A 19,210-nucleotide genomic window follows, 5' to 3' on the forward strand; every position below is an offset into this window, starting at 1 on the left:
AAGAGTCAGACATGACTGAAAATTGATTGAACAACCAACCATACCTATCCTCAGCTTTTGTCTATGCACTGTCCCCTTCGTTGCTGCTCCTGGTTCTGCCTTTTGGAGCCCAAGAGAAGCAGGCTCATCTCTTCTCTGTGACCCTCTCGTCCCCCTCAGGCTTCTTATCTCCAGGCTCACCATCTCTGTCCCTTTAGGTCACCCTTATATGACATGAATTCAAAACCTCTCATCATCACCCTGTCTTCTGAAACTGATGTCCAGAATTCAACTCTGTCCTCCAGATGGAGTCTGAAGAGGACAGCGCTCACTGGACCTGAAGGACATGGATGCTCTATCAATGACCTCCATCTTACTGAGTGGCAGGCTTGTCTGAAGGCAGCCCTGAATCCCCAAAGCTCTTTTGGCTGCTATATTCCACCCCACTCACTTATACAAATTTGCCCTTCTTTTCAGACCCATTGCTGTCTTTCTTACTGGGCCTCCCGGATCTTGTCCTAGAGAAGCTGATTTTTTGACTCATGTAAGATTTTACCCTTCTCTCTATTGAACTTGACCTTAGATTTTGCCCAAGGCTCTAAGAGTCTGGCGAGGGCCTTCTGGAACCCCACTGTTGTCCAGTGTGTTAGACATTCCTCCAGTTTACGCTTGGATGATCAACCAAACCGATAGATGATCAAGCATTTTTAATACTATTTTCCCCCAATTCCATGTAAAAACAATTTTTAACATTTGGGTTTTTTTATTTTGAGTTCCAAATTCCTTTCCCTCTCTCCACTCCCTGAGAAGGTAACCAATTTGATATCGGTTATACATGTGCAGTCATCAAACATTTCTTTTTAAAAATAAATTATTTTGTTCTCTTTTCTCTCAAACTCACCTGTATTTTCCCACCTACCCTTTCCCCACTTCTCCCCCTTCCAGAGGGCAAACAAAGAATAAAAGGGGTGGAGAAGAACTCAGCAAGACTAAGCATCATATAGAAATCTGACATTAGGGTCTTCACCTCTGCAACTGCCAAGCGTTTCTTTATTAAATAAGGTACTGTCAAGACAAAACCAACCATCGTTGCCCTTAAGGAACTTGCATTCTCTCACACCACCTTCTTAGGTATCTCAAACTCCACGTGGCTCAGTCTTTCCCCACAGACCTACTCCTCTCCCTATTAAGGGGACCACCAACCATCCTTCCAGTCTCTCAGGCTGGCAACCTTGGTGTTAGCCTCCACCCTTTAACAGACAGATGATTTGTCTTCTTGCCTCAAGTCTCTCCCTACTCCAGTACATCCTCAGCTCCTGTGAGCAGAATCCAGTCACCTGTCAAAATCATCTTCCTGAAGAGTAAATCTGACCACGGTCCCTCCTTACCCCCCATTCATAATCCACTCACTATTGCCTTGATTTGCCCTTCACAATCCGGCCCCTTCTTACCTTTCCAGTCTTTTTAAACCTTATGCATCCCCCCCACATACACATTCTCTGACTCAGTGACCCCCAGCCTCCTGGGTGTTCCACAAAAACAAGACTCTCCATCTCTGGGCTCCAGACATTCTCTCTGGCTTGCCCCCATACCTGGAACACTTTTCCTCTTCAGCTGTGTCTCCTGGCTTCCCTGAAGTCTCAGCTAAAACCGCACGGTCCCCAGGAATCTGATTAATGCTAGTGAACCCCATTAATGCTAGTGCCTGCCCTCAGCGGGTTATCTCCGCCTCTGGCTTGCATGTTGATTATTGTTGGCATGGCATCTCCCCCATTGGATGTGAGCTTCTGGAGAGCTGGGATAGTGTTTTTGCCTTGTGTCTTTGAATCCCTTTTTTGTCTTATGTCTTTGGGTCCTGACACATAGTATCAATCAATCAATCAATCAATCAACATTTATTAAGTCCTTACTATGTGCCAGGCACAGTGCCAGGATACAAAAAGAGGTAAAAGACAGGTCCTGCCCTCAAGGAGCTGACAATCTGATGGGGGGGAGACAACATGCAAACAAATATATACAAAGCAAGCTATAGATGGGATAAATGGGAAATAATTATAATAGGAAAGAAATAAGAGATCTTGAGGAAGATTTCTAGTAACAGGATTTTAGTTGGGACTTAAAAAAAGCCCAGAAAGTCAATAGGTGGAGTGGAGGAGGGAAAGGGTATGGAGGATTGACTATCAGAGAGAATGCCCAGAGCCAAGAGATGGAAGGTGTTGTTTGTGTCTTGGATCAAAGAGTAAAGGGGATGATGGAGTATATAACATGTAAGAAGACTGGAAAGGTAGGAGGGGGTTAAAAGCCAAACAGAGGATTTTCTATTTGATCCTAGAGGTGATCCGGACTCATTGGAGTTGATTGGATGGGGGGGGGGGTAGAGTTGGTGGGAAGACTTGGTCAACCATGAACTTTAGTGGCTGAATGGAAGATTAGAGAAAGGAAAGACGAGAAGCTGTCAACCTCCCTTCCCCTTCCCCCTCCCTTCCCCCTCTCCTCCCCAGGCTATTGCAATAATCTTTGTGTGAGGTGATAAGGTCTTTAGAGGGGACAGTGGCCGTGTCATAGGAGAGAAGGGGGTCATGTTCTAGAGATGTCACAAAGGTGAAATCGACAGGTCTTGGCAACAGGCTTTATATGGGCAGAGTGAGGAGTCCAGGATGACTCCTAGTTTGGGAGCCTGAGGGACTGGGGGAAAGGTGTTACTTCCAGTAATAATGGGAAAGGTAGAAGGTAGGAAAGGTTTAGGGGGAAAGATAAAGAATTCTATTTTGGACATACTGAATTTCAGGATGGATACAACATGTTCAAAGATTAAAAACAAAATTCCAAGATGCATGCAAAGATCTATCTCAATTGATTTGGGAGGAGGGCCTATTCACTGGGGAAGATCGGGAAAGGTGTCTTGAAGGAGGTGGCATTTGAGCCTCTTTGAAGGGATCTAGGGGCCGTAACAGGTGGAGTCCGATTCCTACCCCATTCTGAGCAACAGGAGGCAAGTTTATGTCAGCCTCTCTCGCTCCTGCGTAGATAAAATTGTTTGTGCACAATCAGCTAGCATGGGGCGCTCACCCTTATACAGTGTGTGAGGCAAGCCACTAGTAAGCTAGCTAGCCTGCTTGCCTGTTTGCCAGCCTGCCTGCCAGCCTGCCAGCCTGCCTTGCCTGCCTACGGTGCGGGATCCACCAAGGTAGGAGGGGCGGGGAGAGAATTCACCAATGGAGACGCTACCACTGTGAGCCGAGAGGGGGTTTAACCTAAGATCCTTAAGCTTCCTGCCCGATAGGGGGCCCAGGTATACCCCTCCCTGGGAATGACTGACTGAGACCCGAGTCCGAATGTTGGCGCTCGGGCTCTGCCAGAGGGGCGCTGGGTCTTGTCCCTCCTCACGGACCGACTTTTCGAGCTCCCCCCCTTCTGAGCCAGATGGTACAGTCCGGATTTAAAAGGCCCGGGCCGGCTCGGCGGGCGCAGTGTGTGGGCGGCGGCGGCGGCGGCACCCCGGCAGCCACGGACTAGCCTTGGAGGGGCTGCCCTGGCCTGCCCGGAGCCACTGGGCGGCTGAGCCACCGCCGGGAGCCCAGGCCGGGGCGCCGCCGCCTCGGGGCCCCGAGGCGCGGGTGTGCACCCCCCCGGCCCCGCCCCCATCCCCCGGGCGCTCAGCCGGTGGGTGCCCCATCCGGGGCCTGACGGGCCCCCTCCCACCTATCATTGTGGGCATCAGTGTTGGGGAGGCCCCGGGGTAATCTTCCAGGGTGCTATCGTCCTATTTCTGGCATCCAGCTCCAGGTAGGTGACCCCCTCTCTCGCAGATCGGGGATCCCCCTGCATCCTGGGGGCCTGACCTCCCCATCCCCGTTCATCGCTCTATCCCCAGTCACCTGTCTGCTCCTACTGGGAAAGGGAGAGGTGGGTGCGGTCCTGGCTTGCCTTTACTCCCTATCCGCCCCCCTCCGCCCCACACTTGGTGAAATTTTCTTTGAGGGTTAAGTGTTGGGATCGGGCAACAGACCCTCCCCCTCCTCGAAGCCCCTGGAATCTCTGACTTTCCACCTCCCTCCTATGGGAAATGGGGGTTTGGGATCAATGTGATCACTCTGGCTAGTTGGGGGAGGGGATGTGCTGGCTCTGTGCTGTTCTGGGCCAGGGGAGAGAGACCCCAAAGTAGGCCCAAAATACTTTGAGTGAAAAACTGAAAGGCTTGGGTATTTGGGGACTGGCGCTCTTTGTGTGGCGAGGGGGAATTGACTTTGGGGAGAGGGGAAGCTGGGTATTGCTTATGTCTGATCTTCTGGGGCTGTAGGTGAAACAGGCTCCCTGGATGTTCCTGAGTTCTAGATCTGGAAGGAGTCCCATCAGAGAAAGACTCCCTGTGTGTGTTTCTGGGACTGTTTGTAACTGCCCTCCCCCTTCCCTGGTAGATAGAGAGCTGTCATATAATAGGAGTGAGTGGATGAAGAGGCCTGGTCAGACCCAAGACTCCCCCACTCTCAAGCAGAACCCCCATACACACGCCCCAGTGCCAGGTTATCCACTTCCGAGCTTGGGCCCATGTGCCACATTTCTGGGCCTGAATTCCTTCATTACGTAGGGACGGTGGTCTGTCATTCTGGGGTTCCAAGTTGCTGATCTAGCAAAGAATTAACAGAGATATAGTTTGAATCTTGGCTACAGCTTAGCAGGTTTATGCTCTCTCCCCCAGAACTGGCCTGCTTTCTGTTTAACTTGGAAACTTTTAAAAAAAAATTTTTTCCCCCTTTTGACTCTGCCTGGGCCTCCTTGGAGCTTGGCCGTAGAGCCTTTGCTTTCTTGCTTCCAGACAGTAGCACTCTTTTCCCTTTCACCCCCACCCCTTGGCACCCTTCTGTCTGTATTATCAGCTTTGCCCACTTCAGCCACGGAGGGTATGGGCAAAACCAGCAATGCCAGTGCTCCTTAGAGCTGTTTTCCTCCATCTCTGGCCCGGTGGAGTGGGTGTGGCCTAGAAGGAGTGGACTTGATTCATTGTGGGGCAGCCAGAGCAAGGTTGCCTACTACCTCCTGCCCAAAAGCAGGCTTTTCTCTAGCTCTGTGGCCCCTCCAATCAGGCATGCCTCAGGGACCACAATCCCTTATCCCCAAATACAACCATACAATGAACAGTAGCTTCCACCCATCTGCCATCCCTACCCATTGTCAGGGTAGTCAAGCCCACTAAGTGGGTAAGAGAGGTGATGCCCTTTCATAGTTAGGGTTAAGAGGAGAGAGGCTTGGGCTTTTAGGGAGTTGGGGAGCTGAGGTTGTACTGGGGAGGGATTGGCATGAAAGGACAGCTGGTGGAGAGGGCCATACCTCTGACTCGCTCCCATCACATACAGCTGGAGAGGGGGGTGGGGGGGCAGCGGCAGCAGCATTGGTGCTTTGGAGTGATTTGTGTCTTAGTAGTTTCTCTTACTGGACCAGGGTCAGGACTGCCATGGTTCCCCTCTTATAACCCTCCTCCTCCCCCATCCCTCAAACAATTGCCCTCTGATTTGGAGGTAGGCTTGAGAAGACTGAGCCTGGGTGTCCATGTTCCTGCTGCCAGTCTACGTTCTTCTGTCTTGAGGACTGTCTGGGAGACTGTGTTGGAGTGACAGAGTATTCATAGCTGTTTGTGTGTCTTGATGATGGGGTGTGTGTGTGTATGTGTGTGTGTGTGTAAGATTTACTGACCTGATGTATTGTGGCTGAAGGAAAACTACCCCCCCCCCAAGCCATGCTCTGCTTTGTGTCTGCATGAGTACTGCAGGTGGTGGGAAGGAGAAGCGGGAATGCAGACTCCAGGGACTAGGGGGGAGAGGATGGGGGGAACAACAGCTCAGCTATCTGCCCTGAGCATTGTTGGGGATGGAAAGGAAGGGTTCCTATCCTAGGGGCAGAAATGGGGCTTCATAACTATAGTCTAACAGCTCTATCTTGGCTCCACCCTGCGGGAGTTTGATTGGGGGGGGGGTGATGGGGGCTACATCTCCTAGCTTCAAGCTAGGTACCCCACCTTTCAACCTGGAGCTGGCCAGCCTTAGCAGCAGCTGTCGAAAAAAGGACGGCAGCAGCTCTGGGGTTATCATACCTCCCAGCTCCATCCTCCCCACTCTCTGCGGAGCTGTTTTCTACCCCATACTATGCATCCCAGGAGGAGAAGCCCCAGCCCCAGGAATAGGGAAAGCACCAAGCCCTAGCTTGGTGGTGGGTGCTGCCAGAGATGCCAGCCCAGCATGACTGCTCTCCTCCCCTCTCATCCCACCTGTGACTCAGTGGGGTGTTGGGTCTCTGTAGACAGATGTGGGCTCTGGGGATTTAGTCTCTCAGGTACAAAGCAGAGAGGGACAAGGTTTGGGGGGACCCCTTGGGTGTGGTCTTACTCTCCTTGCCTCCGCCTCCCCTGGGGCCTGGTGTGGTAATGAGCTATCTCACTAGCCTATTCCCTGGGAGGCTGAGGGTGATTTACAGCTACTCTGGCTGGCTGGCTGGCATGCCTGCTTTCTCCATCGCCGGTGTGGCCAGAAGCCTGCCGACCTTCTCCAATGATTGCTAATCTCAGAGAGATCCATCACCATCACTGGCCCTTCTTGTCCTCCTCTGCCTCCTCCATTCTCTCTCATCCCTCCTTCCTAAGCATCGTCTCCTTTGTTCTTTCCCTCCATCTAGAGTCTGGCATGTGGGAGGAATGGATGCTGTTGAAGGGGGATTCAGGGCAGACCCTAGCTCTTCTGTACACATTGGAGTATTTTGCTGAGTGTGTGACTAGTAGGAGACCGAGTTTGCTCGTGGGGAGGAGGGTGGAGTGAGGACAGGCCCTTCCAGGATAGTCCTGCACCCAGTACACCTAGCCTAGTTGGGTGGCCACTGGTATGGCTGTGTGATGTCTGAGAGAGGAACGGTTCCCAACCGTGTTCCCTGTTTCCCCAAGTCTTGCCCTAGGACTCGACTCTGCTCACAGCTGCTTGCCCAGGACCAGCCATGGCGTTGGGGGGCCCTGCGGTGCTGCGTACGAAAGCATCAGTCTGCTTTCTGCCCCTCATGCTGTTGCTGTTGCTCTTGCCCATTCCCCACAAGGTACTATCTGCTGTGGGCCCCTTTCATACCTTCTCTGCAGCTGACACCACCTTGACCCACCTGGCTGTGCACCGGGGAACAGGGGAAGTGTTTGTGGGGGCCGTGAACCGAGTGTTCAAGCTGTCCCCAAACCTCACAGAACTCCGTGCCCACATTACCGGCCCCATTGAAGACAATGCCCGCTGCTATCCCCCTCCAAGCATGCGGGTCTGCACCCACCACTTGGTACCCACCGACAACATCAACAAACTGCTGCTCATCGACTATGCCAGTCGGCGCCTGGTGGCCTGTGGCAGCATCTGGCAGGGCATCTGCCAGTTCCTTCGCCTCGATGACCTTTTTAAACTGGGTGAGCCACATCATCGCAAGGAACACTATCTGTCAGGGGCCCAGGAGCCAGACACCATGGCTGGGGTCATCGTGGAGCAGGGATCAGAGCCCAGCAAGCTGTTCATTGGCACGGCCATCGATGGCAAATCAGAGTACTTCCCCACCCTCAGCTCCCGAAAGCTCATCCGAGATGAGGACAGTGCCGACATGTTCAGCCTGGTGGGTAGCCTGGTGAGGATAGAAGGATGGTCCGGGGAGTGGGCTACAGTTGACCACATGGATGGCATCATGGTGGGGGGAGTGGAGAGGAGGAGGGGAGTTGAGTCCAACTTATCTGAAGAGAGCCACTTCTGCCCTGGTCAAGGATGGCTTGAGGGGGTTTGGCAATCACATTACAGTATCTTTCAAAAATCAGGGAGAAGCTAAAAGTCTTTTTCAAGCTCTCTTCTGGGGGATGGATGGGTATTTGCCAGCTGCTTTTCCTTCTGAAGGATAGAAGGTCCTAGATCCTCTGGCAAAGAGTGGGAAGGATCCTAAGTCATCTTGGGCCTTTGGACAAGGCTCAGGCTTTGTCTCAGGCTCCAACTGATGTGTTCCTGGGGCTAGGCAGCTAGGACCAACTTGGATTTGCTGAGACTGAATGCTAACCTAAGAGGTGACCCCCTTCTCTGGCTCTCTCCCCCATGGGAGTTCTGGGAGCCTGGGAGTGGTGCATGAGTACATGCCCCATGTTTATGGAATCATAGACTAGATTGGGCAAGGGACCTTGAGTCTGACCTGGACCTAGCTGAGAATCCTATCCAGGATCTAAGTGGTCAAGTAGATAGAGCACTGAGCCTAGAGTCAGAAAGGCCAGCGTTCAAATCTGACCTCAGACACTAGCTGTATGACCCTGAGCAAGTCGCTTAACCCCTGCCTGCATGAAAAAATGCAGAAGGAAATGACAAACCACTCCAGTGGCTTTGCCAGGAAAACCCCCTGGACAGTTGGTCCACGAGGTCATGAAGAGTTGGCCATGACTCAATGAGTACCCCCGCCCAAAGTCTGCCAAGGCTCAACTCATTTCCTTTTCATATAGGAAGGACAAACACACACACACACACACACACACGCACACACGCACACACGCACACACAAACTGGACTGGTAGATCAGGGGAAGGTACTTACTGTTTTATATCTGGGTTCTTGGAAGACATTGGGCAAAGCTCTTAGGTGATAGCTTTGTGAATCTGACTGGGAGCCCCATGGTGAGAGGCCTGGCAGAAGGCCACCAGACTTCACCCTTTGATCTGTGCCAGTGACTTAAATGAAAGCAGTTCCTGTCCTTTAGGATCATACATTCTCCCTGAGGCCAGGAACTCCTCTTGGTTTGGTATCTCTGGTCCCAGAACTTAGCCCACTACCTGGAATTCACAAGGAATATTCAATAAGGAATTCACAAGCAATTTATAAAGGCTTGGTGATGGACTCAGTGCACATTGAATGGCAATACAGATGGTATTCTTAGTCAGGCTGAGAAAGGGCAATTAACATGTTGGCTTCATGTCCAGATTCCAAAAGCCCTCTTTCATCCCCCCAACAAAGCTAGTTGGCCCAGTGTCGCTCAGATTTGAAAAGAATCCCTGGGTCCATCTACCCATGTCCCCATGTGTGTATGTGTCTGCCTTGCATGCGTCATGGCTGGGTCATTTCTTGGTAGTCTCCTTCTGGGGTTCTTATCCCTTTGATAGCCCAAAACTTTTCCAAAAGGCAAGTAGTGTGTGAACCTGGGAGTCAAAGGTCTGGGTTCTCATCCCAGTTCTGCCATTAATTACCTCTGTGACACTGAGTAAGTCATCTCCCTGGGCCTTAGTTTCTTCACCTATAAAATGAGAGGGTTGGACTCAGTGGCCTCTGAGGGCTTATCTGGATTCAGTGGCTTTGGGCAAGGTACTATTGCCTCCCTGAGCCTTGATTTCCTTCCCTGTAAAATGAGATTGGGCTTGAGCCTCTAAGGTCCCTCCCAGCTCTCAGGCTACTCTCATTATATAGCAGCAAATAAGAGGATGGAGCAACGGAGGAAATAAGTTTGAGCTTGCCAGCTCAGGCCTGGAGGGGCAATTTCTAGAGCCATTTCAAGTGGGAGTAGTGGAGGGTTTCCCCCTCTCCCCAGCCCCTCTAAATCAGCGAAGCCTGGTGGTTTGGGGCCAGAGTTGACTCACCTTTCTTCCTCTTCTCCTCGTTTCCCTTTTTTCCTTTCTTTCCCTTCCCTTCCTCAGGTGTACCAGGATGAGTTTGTATCCTCACAGATCAAGATTCCCTCAGATACCCTGTCACTGTACCCAGCCTTTGACATTTACTATGTGTATGGCTTTGGGAGTGAGTCTTTTGTCTACTTCCTGACCCTGCAGCTCGATACTCAACAGACACTCCTAGATGCAGCTGGCGAGAAATTTTTTACATCCAAGATCGTGCGCATGTGTGCTGGTGATTCAGAGTTCTACTCCTACGTGGAATTCCCCATTGGCTGTTCCAGAGATGGCGTGGAGTTCCGCCTGGTACAGAGTGCCCACCTGGCAAAGCCTGGCCCCCGGCTGGCCCAGACACTGGGCGTGTCAGAGGATGAGGATGTGCTCTTTACCATCTTCTCCCAGGGTCAGAAGAACCGTGCTAGTCCACCCCGCCAGACACTCCTTTGCCTCTTTACTCTCAGGGATATCAATGCCCACATTCGGCGCCGCATCCAGTCCTGCTACCGTGGAGAGGGCAAACTGTCTCTGCCCTGGCTGCTGAATAAGGAACTTCCCTGTATCAATACAGTGAGCATAAGACCCAGATCCCTTCCTTTTCTTCTCCTTGCTCTCTTTCGCCACTCACTTCTCCCTTTCCCATTCCAAGTGGGCATGTATTGAAGGAGCTGCAGGCTGGGGATTGGGGATGGTGGGCATCTGGATGGCAAAGTGCATTCACTTTGCACATTCGTGATTCCCTCGAGTGGGTTTGGTACAGGGCTTTTTTAGCAAGGTAGGGAGTGGTGGCCAGTTGGTTTTCTTGAAGTCTCAGAGACAGGATGGGTCTTAACCTCTTCTCCTCCAGAGATCTCAGAGAGCAAACTTCCTCTCATCTTTCCACCCCCAGCCCATGCAAATAAATGGGAACTTCTGTGGCCTGGTCCTGAACCAGCCTTTGGGCGGGCTGCAGGTGATTGAAGGGCTGCCTTTGCTCGAGGATCGATCAGATGGGATGGCCAGTGTGGCCGCCTACACCTACCGCCAGCATTCGGTCGTCTTCATTGGCACCCGAAACGGCAACCTCAAGAAGGTAAGGGTTAGGGGCTTCCTGGTTTAGGCAGGACCTGATCTGCATAAGGGAGAGCCTTGCTGGATTTGGCTTTGAATGCCATCATGAAGAAGTGACATTTTAGTGGCAAAGCAGGGTTTTACAGAACAACTCTGGGGCAACATTTCAGCAAGCTCATCAGTGTGGCTGGAGAGATCCCTGGTAAGGTAGGGTTAAGGTGAGCTGAGATTAGGGAGGGGGTCCTGGGAGCATGTGAGCCCTGAAGGCAGGGAAGGGTTGGGATAAACTGAGTGAGGGCATTCAGGGAGCGACAGACGATGGGAAAATAAACCTGGCCTGTATTCAGGAGAATGAGCAGTCAGTTTGGACTGGAGTGGAGGGGTGCAGCAGTGGTAAGCCTTTAGTGCCTGACTGAAGAGTTGGGTTTTTATCTTGTAGGCAATGGGGAGCCCGTGAAGGGTATGGAGTGAGGTAGGAGCATAGTGGTAATAGCTGTGAGTCATAGGGCAACCAGATAGAGTGACTATGAGGTTGCTGGGAGAAAGGAACTGCTGGCTAGGGAGAGTCAAGGAGTAGGGAGACCAAGGGGAGACCCTGTACAAGCCCAAGCCAGTAGAGACTGTGGAGTAAGTCAGGATCACCATCTTGTCTGTGCCATTGCTCTGACTTTAGCTTGGTCCCCCCCTCCACCCCCATAGTGGTTCTCAGAATTGAGCTAATACTCTCAAGAACTCATGGCTACCCTACTACTGCCTTCCTCCACTTCCCTTCTCTGGATATCCTGCCCACTTCCTGAGGCTTCTGGGAAGTCCTAAGTCACATCTCTAACACACCAGCTGTCTCTTGGGGGTAGGGAGGCAGCGCCCATGGGAATGTCTGGCCCCCTGATGGCACTGTACCTGGGAAAGGAAATACTCCTGGTTCTGCCCCTTAAGCTCCTCTTAGGAGAGGCGGAGACACAAGACATTCCAGTCTGGGGTTTGATTGGGAGATGGGGGGAGCAGTTAAGCTCGTTCTTAGACTCACATGCCTATGTGTCAGTTACCCTCTCCGTGCCTGATTCTGGCAGCTCTCTGGGGCTTGGGGCACTCGGGCTACCCTGTTCTCCCCCGTCCTGTTCCCTCTCAAAGCCTGCTTCTTCTTCCTGACCTCTAAAGTGGTTTGGAGTGGGCAGGAAGAAGGATACCCTTTCCATGAAGTGGCCAAAAAAAGGTGGCAGTTAGTTGCTCTGGGTTCCCGGACTTCCTTAAACTCCGACCTGGCCTTCTCTCTGCCCCTCCCAATACCTTTTGGGTCTTGGCTTGACTCAGCGTTTTCTTCCTTCCTTTCTGTCCTAGTTCCCTGTTTGATGTGAAAATCCCCATTCAACATCCCCTTCCAAAGTGTGGCCCTCTGCCATGGTGACTTCTCCTTCTGTGACCCCTGGGTCTATAGTCCTGACTTAGAGTAAGGGGACAACTCTTGGGGGAGAGGATGTGCTGAAGGCTCCCCTGGTTGGGCCGGGTAGGGGTGGGGTGGAGGTAGGAATCCTGGGAACTCCCTAGACTAAGAGATTCAGCTAGAAGCGAATGGGAAGTGGGGCCCTGTGCCTACTGTGACCAGTCTGGCCTCTCTGGTGATCCTCCTGAACCCTTACCCTTTCACCAACTGGGCCCCTTAGGATCCCTCCTAGTCCTAGGGTTCTTGGAAAACCTTGGCACCTTACAGCATGTTCTTTCTTTCTCTTCCTCTTAAGGATTCTGGGATGTCTTAGAGAAGCTTAAGAGGCAGAGCCAGGGGTATTTCCTTTCCCAGGGACAGTGCCATCAGGGGGCCAGACGCTCCCATCGGCGCTGCCTCTCTACCCCCAAGAGACAGCCGTTGTGTTCGAGACATGACTTAGTCATTGTGCTAATACAACAACCCAGGCCTGGCATTGCTTGCCTGCCTGCCTTACCTTAGCTGATGGTGTCCTAGCACACAGAGGCTTCTTCCCAGCCTTCCCCCCATCCCCTGCCTCCCAGTTTGGGAGTGTGATTGGGAGTGGAGGTGAGAATGTTCATATGGTGAGAACTTGAGCAGAACTGATTGGAGGGGGCGGGGCAAAGGCCTCTGTCCCCTGCCTCCAGGCCACACTCCCTTCATCCAAGGCCCCTCCCTTTGCTTCCCTGGCCTAGGTTCGTGTGGATGGCATCCATGATGCCCGTCTATATGAGACAGTGCCTGTGGCAGAGGGGAGACCCATTCTCCGAGATCTTCTGTTTAGCCCTGACCATCAGTACATCTACCTCCTGAGTGACAAGCAGGTACCCAAGGCTGGCAAAGTTGGGGGAGGGCTGGATGCTGATGTTCCACTGAGGCCATCCCCCCCACTCTGATCCCCAGGTGAGCCAGGTCCCTGTGGAGACATGTGAGCAGTATCTTCACTGTGGGGCGTGCCTGGGCTCTGGGGATCCCCACTGTGGCTGGTGTGTGCTTCATAACAAGTAAGTTGACAAAGGGCAGTGGTCAGGGGTGTTGGAACAGGGTGCTGTGGCCTCATTGGGAAGACAGATTAGGGCTGAGAGCCCAGTCTTTAGCCTTCCCCTTGTGTCTCCTGTTGTTTTCCCTCCTTCTGGACTCAACTACATTCCTAAGTAGCATTTGGCTCCCCAGGCTTTGTGTGGGGGGGAGGGGGGCTGGGGGTGGGGGGTGGTCTGTGGCCAGAAAGCCAGCAAGAACAGAGGAAGCCAGGCAGGGGCAGGGGGTTCTCTCTCCCTTGGACCTGAAGTATCCAGCACTGGCAAGCAGGGTTGGTTTTGCTGTCTGCCTCCTTCTGATATTAAGTGAGTGACCCCTCCTCTTCCCAGGAGGCTGCCTGGGTTACTTCTTGGAAGTAGGTCAGACAGCCTGGGGTGGGGGATGTCAGAAGGGAGGGGGACCTGGGGCCAGCTCCTTGGGACTTTGCTTTGAGAACTGTCCTCAACTAAGGGCAGGACCTTCACCGGCCCCCTTGGGAACAGCTCTCTTGGAGATGTGCGGCGGGGCTTTTCATTGGCACTCTTGCCCTGTTTCCTTGAATTAGATTCACATGACCTGAAATTTCCTGAGGTCCCAAGCATTCCCAAGTATTTTCTAGTTATTTCTTTCCACATTCAAATGTGGCCATGTTTCTTCTGGGAGTACAAAAGACAAAATTTTATTATTCTCCCCCCTTTCCAATATGAGCAGGACCTGGTGGGAGGGAGCCCCTCATCCTCACCATTGAGCTACTAAGGAAGCGGAGAAAGAATGAGAGGGTATGATGGGGCTGGGGGCAGCAGGGATCTTCCATCTATCCACAACCCCACTGACAGGCTCACTTAGGTGGGAAGGGCCACCACTCTGGGTCCTGGGCCTGAGTGTGAGTGATAACTCACTTAAGCAAGCAGGAAATGAGAAGCCTCCCCCCAGCCACTTTGCTCCAGATGGTATTGGGGGGAGGGAGCAAGCATTCATTGAGAGCCTACTATGTGCCATGGACTCTGCTCAGCAACTTACAAATATCAGCTCATTTGATCCTCACAACAACCCCAGGAGGTAGGTGCTACTACTGTTGTCCCAATTTGACAGTTGAGGAAACTGATAGACAGTGAAGCAGGATTGTGCCACTAATAAATGCCTGAGGCCAGCTGGGCCAGTGTGGTTCCTTCTGGCATCATGCCTCTCCTTCGTCCTGGTACCTGATCCCTGGAAGCTGTGCCATGAAGGCCTAGCCCCCCACCTTCTACTCTAGCCCTGTTCTTAGGGGGTATTTTTGCCCTCCTTGCTTCTGATGGCAGTAGTTTGGGGGTGAGGGAAGGAGAAAAAGCCTGTCTATTGGATTACCTTTACCTAGCAGGTTCTCCCTCTCCCGAAGGCCTCTTACAGGAGACTCTCACCAGAGAGGTGGTTCCTCACCTGCCCCATTCAGACCTGCTTGGGACCAGAGCTGGGTCAACAGGCTCTGGCCTCAGCGGGGATACATTTCATCCTCCAAGGTTAGGTGTGTCCAGGGCAATCGCTGGGGCACATGTGTGGGGGATGGGAGGGGGTCAGCTATCTACTTTGGGGCCTCCTGGGCACACTAGAGTTTATATCTCCTTACCCCTCACAAAAAGCTGCTTCCAGGCAGACCAACATGCTACCCCTGAAAAGCAGGGTATGTCTGCTCGGAAATAACTCTGAAGCCTCTGTTTCCCACCCTCCCCCCACCCCCCATGCTTGCCTTTCTGTCTCTTTCCCCAGGCCCTAGGACAGGCCTGTCTTGTCCTCATGTCCCCAGGCCTCTGTTCTACCTAAGGAGCGGAAACTCCATCCCCTGATGACGTCCATCTGCTCCTGGAGCCTCTGGGGGATGAGTGGTTGCCTGGCATTCTAGCTCCACCTCCTTCCTCCCCAGACTGCTAATGCCAGAATTTGGTTCATTTCTCCAGTCCTGTGACCCCCCAACCCCTACCCCCAGAGCAGCCCTAGTTGGCAGTGGAACAGCTCAGGCCCATTGCTTAGGGCCTTTAGAGGGGTATGGCTTGACACTGGCCTGGCCCAGGTGTCTGAGGCTGTGTTTTCTCCCCCCTTCCCCCTGCACACATGCATGTTCAGATGCTGCCGAGAGGGGGAGTGCCCTCGGGCCTGGGAGCCTCACCGATTCACCGAGGTGCTCAGCGAGTGCGTCCGCGTGTCAGTGCAGCCCAGCAACGTGTCTGTCACTGTACCTGAGGTGCAGGTGAGAGAGAAGACAGTGGAATGAAGGCCTGGGGGCTGAACCTTAGGGCCTCTCTGAGCCCTGGCCCCCTGTGTTCTTGTGCCCCCAACAGGTTACTTTGCTGGTACAGAATGTGCCTGACCTGACTGGGGGAGTGAGCTGTTCCTTTGAGGCCATGGCCGAGAATGAGGCATCCCTACTGGCCCCGGGACAGCTGCAGTGTCTCTCCCCCTCCTTGCGGGACATCCCAGCCATCACCAGTGGACGTGGTAAGTGGGCATGAGCAGGTGCCATGGCCACGGTCTTGTGGGTAGATTGCCCAGCTAACTGTCTGTCCCCCTCTGCCCACAGGTGCCACCTCTACTGTCCAGCTCTACCTACACTCCAAAGAGACCGGCTTGAAGTTTGCCCAGGCTGATTTCGTCTTCTACAATTGTAGCACCTTCCAGTCGTGAGTCCTTCCCACTTATTGAGGATTGGACCAAGGCTGGAGTTCTGCCCCTTCTCCCTCAAGGAGTATCCCATGCTCCTTACCCCCCACTGTAGGTTATGCATTTCACAGATAGATAAGAATCCTGACTCCCAGAGAGAAGACCCAGGTGCCTGTGAGCAACCCCCAGCCCAGGTCAGCACATGGGCTTCTTATAGACACACAGCTGAAACTTAGAAAACCACAGATTCTCATTATCTTTGTTCTGTTGCATTTTTATTTCTTATGTTACTTTCCAATTACATTTTGTTCTGGTCCCCCCTAGAAAGTTTATGACCCGTTTGTGCTAGTATAACCTCTTTATTTTATAGATGAAGAAGTAGGTCCAGAGAGGGAAAGGGACTGGCTCAAGGTGCCATACATATAAGATCTTAGACCTTAGAGCTAGAAGGGACCTCAGAAACCACCAAGTCTGAAAAAGAAACTGAGGTTCAGGGAGGGGAAGAGACCAGAATCATCAGGGGTAAGATTTGAATGCAGGTCTTTTGACTCCCAAACCAATGCTCATTCTTTGTTGTCGAGGCCGATTGTGTAACCTCAATGTCTGTCCCTGCCTGCTTCAGACAGGGGAGGGGTGAGCCCTAGGAGACTTATTGTGGGCCTGTGTCCACGGGGTCCTGAAAATAGTGGGGGAGGAGGGAGGGAAGGAGAGGAAAACCACGTCCATTCAGGTAATCCTGGTTGTGGGGAGAGGAGGAGGTGCCCAGTGCTCACCTCAGCTCGCTCCAGGTGTCTGAAGGGCTGGTATTGTTGTGGTTGGCTCTAGGGGCAGAAGCCTTTGGGCAAGCCCCTCTCTCTCTCAGAGCCTCTCTTTCCTCATCTATAAAATGAAGAGTTTGGATTAGGTGGTGCCTGACCAATTTAGACTTGCTGTTAGGAAAAACTCAGCAATTAGAACTCTGCAGAGGGAGAGTGGGTTGCCCACCTCCTTAGACCTAAGGGAGAATCCAGCCTCAGACACTTCCTAGTTGGGTGAGCCCTTTCTCAAGCCTCAACTTCCTCACCTACAAAATGGGATAATAATGGCACCTACTACTCAGAGCTTTTGTGAAGATCAAATGAAATGATGGGTTTGTAAAGTGCTTTGCCAACTTTCAAATGCTATAGAAACCAATGCTTAGCATAGTGCCTGGCACATAGTAGGTGCTTAATAAATATTTAACTGACTGATTTAAGGAAACATCAAAGGAATATTTGTTAGGGATGTCGTAGTTAGGTTTCCTTTATGACTACGGTTTGAATTGGAGGGTCACTGAGGTCCCTTCCAACTCTGAGATCCTGGGACTCCTGGCAGCAAGCCCCAGGAATGTACAGTACACTCAGAGAAGCAGGACTCCCTCCCTGGGCCCCTAAGCCTTATCTCCTCCTGCCCCCCCCCGCCCCCCGCCAGGACTCTCCACTTCTATGAATGCTTTCAGGTGCCTTTGGGTGCTCCAGCCCAGGCCTTAGATACTCCTCTTACCCCTTCTGCTCCAGTCATTGCCTTAGGGGAGCATCTGGTCACAGGGGAGTGACTCAAGCCAGGTCTTCACCCCTCAGACCTGCCTCTAGCCCACGGACCCTCCTCTCCTTCTCCTTAAGATTATAAAGAGCCCTGAACTGGTGGCTGAGAGTCTGGACTGCTTGTCCTGCCTCTAACTGGCTCCACTGAATGACTGGGCCTCACTTTCCACTGCTGTCAAATAAAGGAGTCAAAGCTAAATAGCCATCTAGGTCCTCACCAGCTCTGAACCCTATGATCCAGCTGAATAGATATTTTCTCTCTTGGCCCCCTCTTGGCTTCACCGTTCCTGAATCTTCTTATCTCTCCATGCAGGTGTTTGTCATGTGTCAGCAGCCCCTACCCCTGCCACTGGTGTAAATACCGCCATATGTGCACAGACAATGCCAGGGAGTGCTCTTTTCAGGAGGGCCGAGTCAACACTACTGAGGTAAGAGGCGTGATGACAGATGTGATTGCCCAGCTACATAAGGTTCTCCTTACCCACATGTCAGGGCCAACCATCTAAGAGCTTTTTCTCCAGCAAGTGACTTGGTTGCTGTCTCTGGTTTCTCTCAGAGCTTCTGGGTGCACTTGGGGAGTGTGTGAACCCACACATCTCTGGATCTACTCTGCCACCCCCTGAGTCAAGCTGACCCAGTTCAGCTGCCCTCTAGACCTGACCTTGTGTCCTGACATTATCCTTATGGGCATGCAAATTCAAACACTGTGGGGTGGGGGTACCATTTGGCCCTTCTGCTAGGTCCTGAGGGATGGGTTGCATGTAGCCTTTTCATCCTGGTGCCCCCAGGCCCTTCTAGAGACATCCTCTATGATAGAATATGACCTGACTATGTCCCTAGTCTAGGATTAGAAAACCAGGCGTGTGTGCACATGCACATGTGTGCACACATGCACATGCATGCGCACGGCAGAGAAAGCAGCTGGGAGGAGGTGTTCGCTCTGGCTGGTATTCAGAGGGAGTAGGGGGCATGTGGCTGGAGCCACATTTTGTCTTTTGTCTCTCTCCGGGATGGGATCGATTTAAGCCCAGTACGGAAACCAGCTGAGCTCATGGAATGAGGCCCTGGGGGCCTCAGCTTCCTCCATTGCTTTGGCCCATGGCCCTCCTGACTCTCCAGCTAGGAAGCCAGTGAGCAGTATGACTTTCTGGTCTCTCAGGGGAGAGGCTTCTCTGGGCCTCCACCCTCTTCCAGTGTCACACATTAGACTGGCTGTATCTCCTTCTGGGTGGCATGGCCCCTGGAGGCTGGGGAAGGAGGGATTAAGTCAAGTGGTGTGTGTGCCTCCCCGTCCACAGGGCTGCCCAGAGATTCTTCCCAGTGGGGAGATCTTGATCCCAGTAGGCGTGGTTCAGCCACTCACGCTTCGGGCCAAGAATCTGCCCCAGCCCCAGTCAGGGCAGAAGAATTATGAATGTGTGTTTCGCATCCAGGGCAGGCAGCAGAGGGTGCCTGCCATCCGCTTCAACAGCAGCAGTGTACAGTGCCAGAACACCTCGGTGAGTGAGGGTGCAGGTGGGCAGGCGGATGGGCATCAGCTGCTGCCTTGGCCTGAGACTAAGGTGGGGAGGGCTCCTGATGGAAAACCCACCAACAACATCAGTCTAGGTCCAAGGAGGTTGGCATAGTGCAACTGTTTGCTTCAGTCTCAGTGTTGAAGTATGTACGTGTGTGTATGTGAGCGAGCGTGGGAGTATGTGTGTGTCCATATGAGTGTGTATGCATTAGAGTGAGCATGTATGTGTATGTGCATGTCAGAGTGAGCAGGTATGTGTGTGTGCATGTGAGTGTGCATATGAGTGTGTGTGTGCTTGTGTGTGCATGTGAGAGGGTGTATGTCCATGTATGTGTGCATATGAGAATGTGTGCATG

The 19,210-nt window shown here is 52.5% G+C and overlaps 2 protein-coding genes across 2 annotated transcripts in view; both read left to right on the top strand.

Annotated features, from left to right (window-relative positions):
• The window catches only part of FAM50A (family with sequence similarity 50 member A), a 33,714-nt gene extending 29,992 nt beyond the window's left edge, over nucleotides 1-3,722 (top strand). Inside the window, exon 13 of the mRNA XM_072627287.1 lies at nucleotides 3,426-3,722. Coding sequence (XP_072483388.1) covers nucleotides 3,426-3,722 — 297 coding nt within the window. The remainder of the gene's footprint in view (nucleotides 1-3,425) is intronic.
• The window catches only part of PLXNA3 (plexin A3), a 30,254-nt gene continuing 14,550 nt past the window's right edge, over nucleotides 3,507-19,210 (top strand). Inside the window, exons 1-11 of the mRNA XM_072626827.1 lie at nucleotides 3,507-3,765; nucleotides 6,908-7,602; nucleotides 9,644-10,183; nucleotides 10,503-10,685; nucleotides 12,821-12,949; nucleotides 13,029-13,129; nucleotides 15,243-15,366; nucleotides 15,458-15,614; nucleotides 15,697-15,796; nucleotides 17,652-17,766; nucleotides 18,637-18,837. Of these exons, the coding sequence (XP_072482928.1) occupies nucleotides 6,958-7,602; nucleotides 9,644-10,183; nucleotides 10,503-10,685; nucleotides 12,821-12,949; nucleotides 13,029-13,129; nucleotides 15,243-15,366; nucleotides 15,458-15,614; nucleotides 15,697-15,796; nucleotides 17,652-17,766; nucleotides 18,637-18,837 (2,295 nt within the window). The 5' untranslated portion in view covers nucleotides 3,507-3,765; nucleotides 6,908-6,957. The remainder of the gene's footprint in view (nucleotides 3,766-6,907; nucleotides 7,603-9,643; nucleotides 10,184-10,502; nucleotides 10,686-12,820; nucleotides 12,950-13,028; nucleotides 13,130-15,242; nucleotides 15,367-15,457; nucleotides 15,615-15,696; nucleotides 15,797-17,651; nucleotides 17,767-18,636; nucleotides 18,838-19,210) is intronic.

Source organism: Notamacropus eugenii, chromosome X (assembly GCF_028372415.1).
Source record: "Notamacropus eugenii isolate mMacEug1 chromosome X, mMacEug1.pri_v2, whole genome shotgun sequence".
Classification (NCBI taxonomy): domain Eukaryota; kingdom Metazoa; phylum Chordata; class Mammalia; order Diprotodontia; family Macropodidae; genus Notamacropus; species Notamacropus eugenii.